The sequence below is a fragment of the Buceros rhinoceros genome, unplaced genomic scaffold (assembly GCF_000710305.1).
Source record: "Buceros rhinoceros silvestris isolate BGI_N320 unplaced genomic scaffold, ASM71030v1 scaffold45827, whole genome shotgun sequence".
NCBI lineage: Eukaryota > Metazoa > Chordata > Aves > Bucerotiformes > Bucerotidae > Buceros > Buceros rhinoceros.
In genome coordinates, this window is record NW_010422498.1 from 1926 (window position 1) to 2611 (window position 686).

Genomic DNA, 686 nt, shown 5'->3' on the forward strand with positions numbered 1-686 from the left:
GGATGCAGGACGAGTTCCGGCAGGCCCAGGAGCGCCTGCTGCACGAAACCAGCGCCGAGGGCAGCGAGACGCTCAAAAACGCCTGCGTCGTCTGCCTGAGCGCCCCCAAATCCTGCGTCTTCCTCGAGTGCGGGCACGTTTGCTCCTGCAGCGAGTGCTACCAGGCGCTGCCCGAGCCCAAGAAGTGCCCGATGTGCAGGCAGAGCATCTCCAGGGTGGTTCCCCTCTACAACAGTTAATTCTGTGGCTGGGAGGGGGAATTCTAGCATGAGAACTGCCTCTCACCAAGGGGTTTTCTCGCCTCACTGCTTGGGTGGTTGATTTGGGGGAAGGGGAGGGAGCTTGAGTGAGCAGGGCGCTTCCATCGGGGCTTAAAAGATGTCGGTGCGGCTGATCGGGGCTTGCCAGAAGGTTTCAGGAGGACGCGGTGCTCGGCTGGGAGACGCAGCTTCCCGCTGAGTCGGACTCTTGTGGTTTGCTGCAATAATTCCTAAAAATGTTGTGGGGAAAGAAAAATACAAGATATATTAAGGCTTCTCAGAGGCTGCGGCGTTGCAGGGACTGAGGGAGCAGGGTGGGCTCTGGAGAGCTCCTGCGGGGGTCTGTGTGGTCCCAGGCGATTTGGGGATGCGGGGACAGGGAGGGGAGAGCGCGGCGGCTGATCTGCTGGGGTGTGACAGCGGGGG

The 686-nt window shown here is 60.8% G+C and overlaps 1 protein-coding gene across 1 annotated transcript in view; it reads left to right on the plus strand.

Moving 5' to 3' along the window:
* MUL1 (mitochondrial E3 ubiquitin protein ligase 1) overlaps positions 1 to 239 on the plus strand; it is a gene marked incomplete at its 5' end in the record, with an annotated part of 1675 nt that extends 1436 nt beyond the window's left edge. Inside the window, one exon of the mRNA XM_010140038.1 lies at positions 9 to 239. Coding sequence (XP_010138340.1) covers positions 9 to 239 — 231 coding nt within the window. The remainder of the gene's footprint in view (positions 1 to 8) is intronic.
* Between the last annotated feature and the right edge of the window lie 447 nt (positions 240 to 686).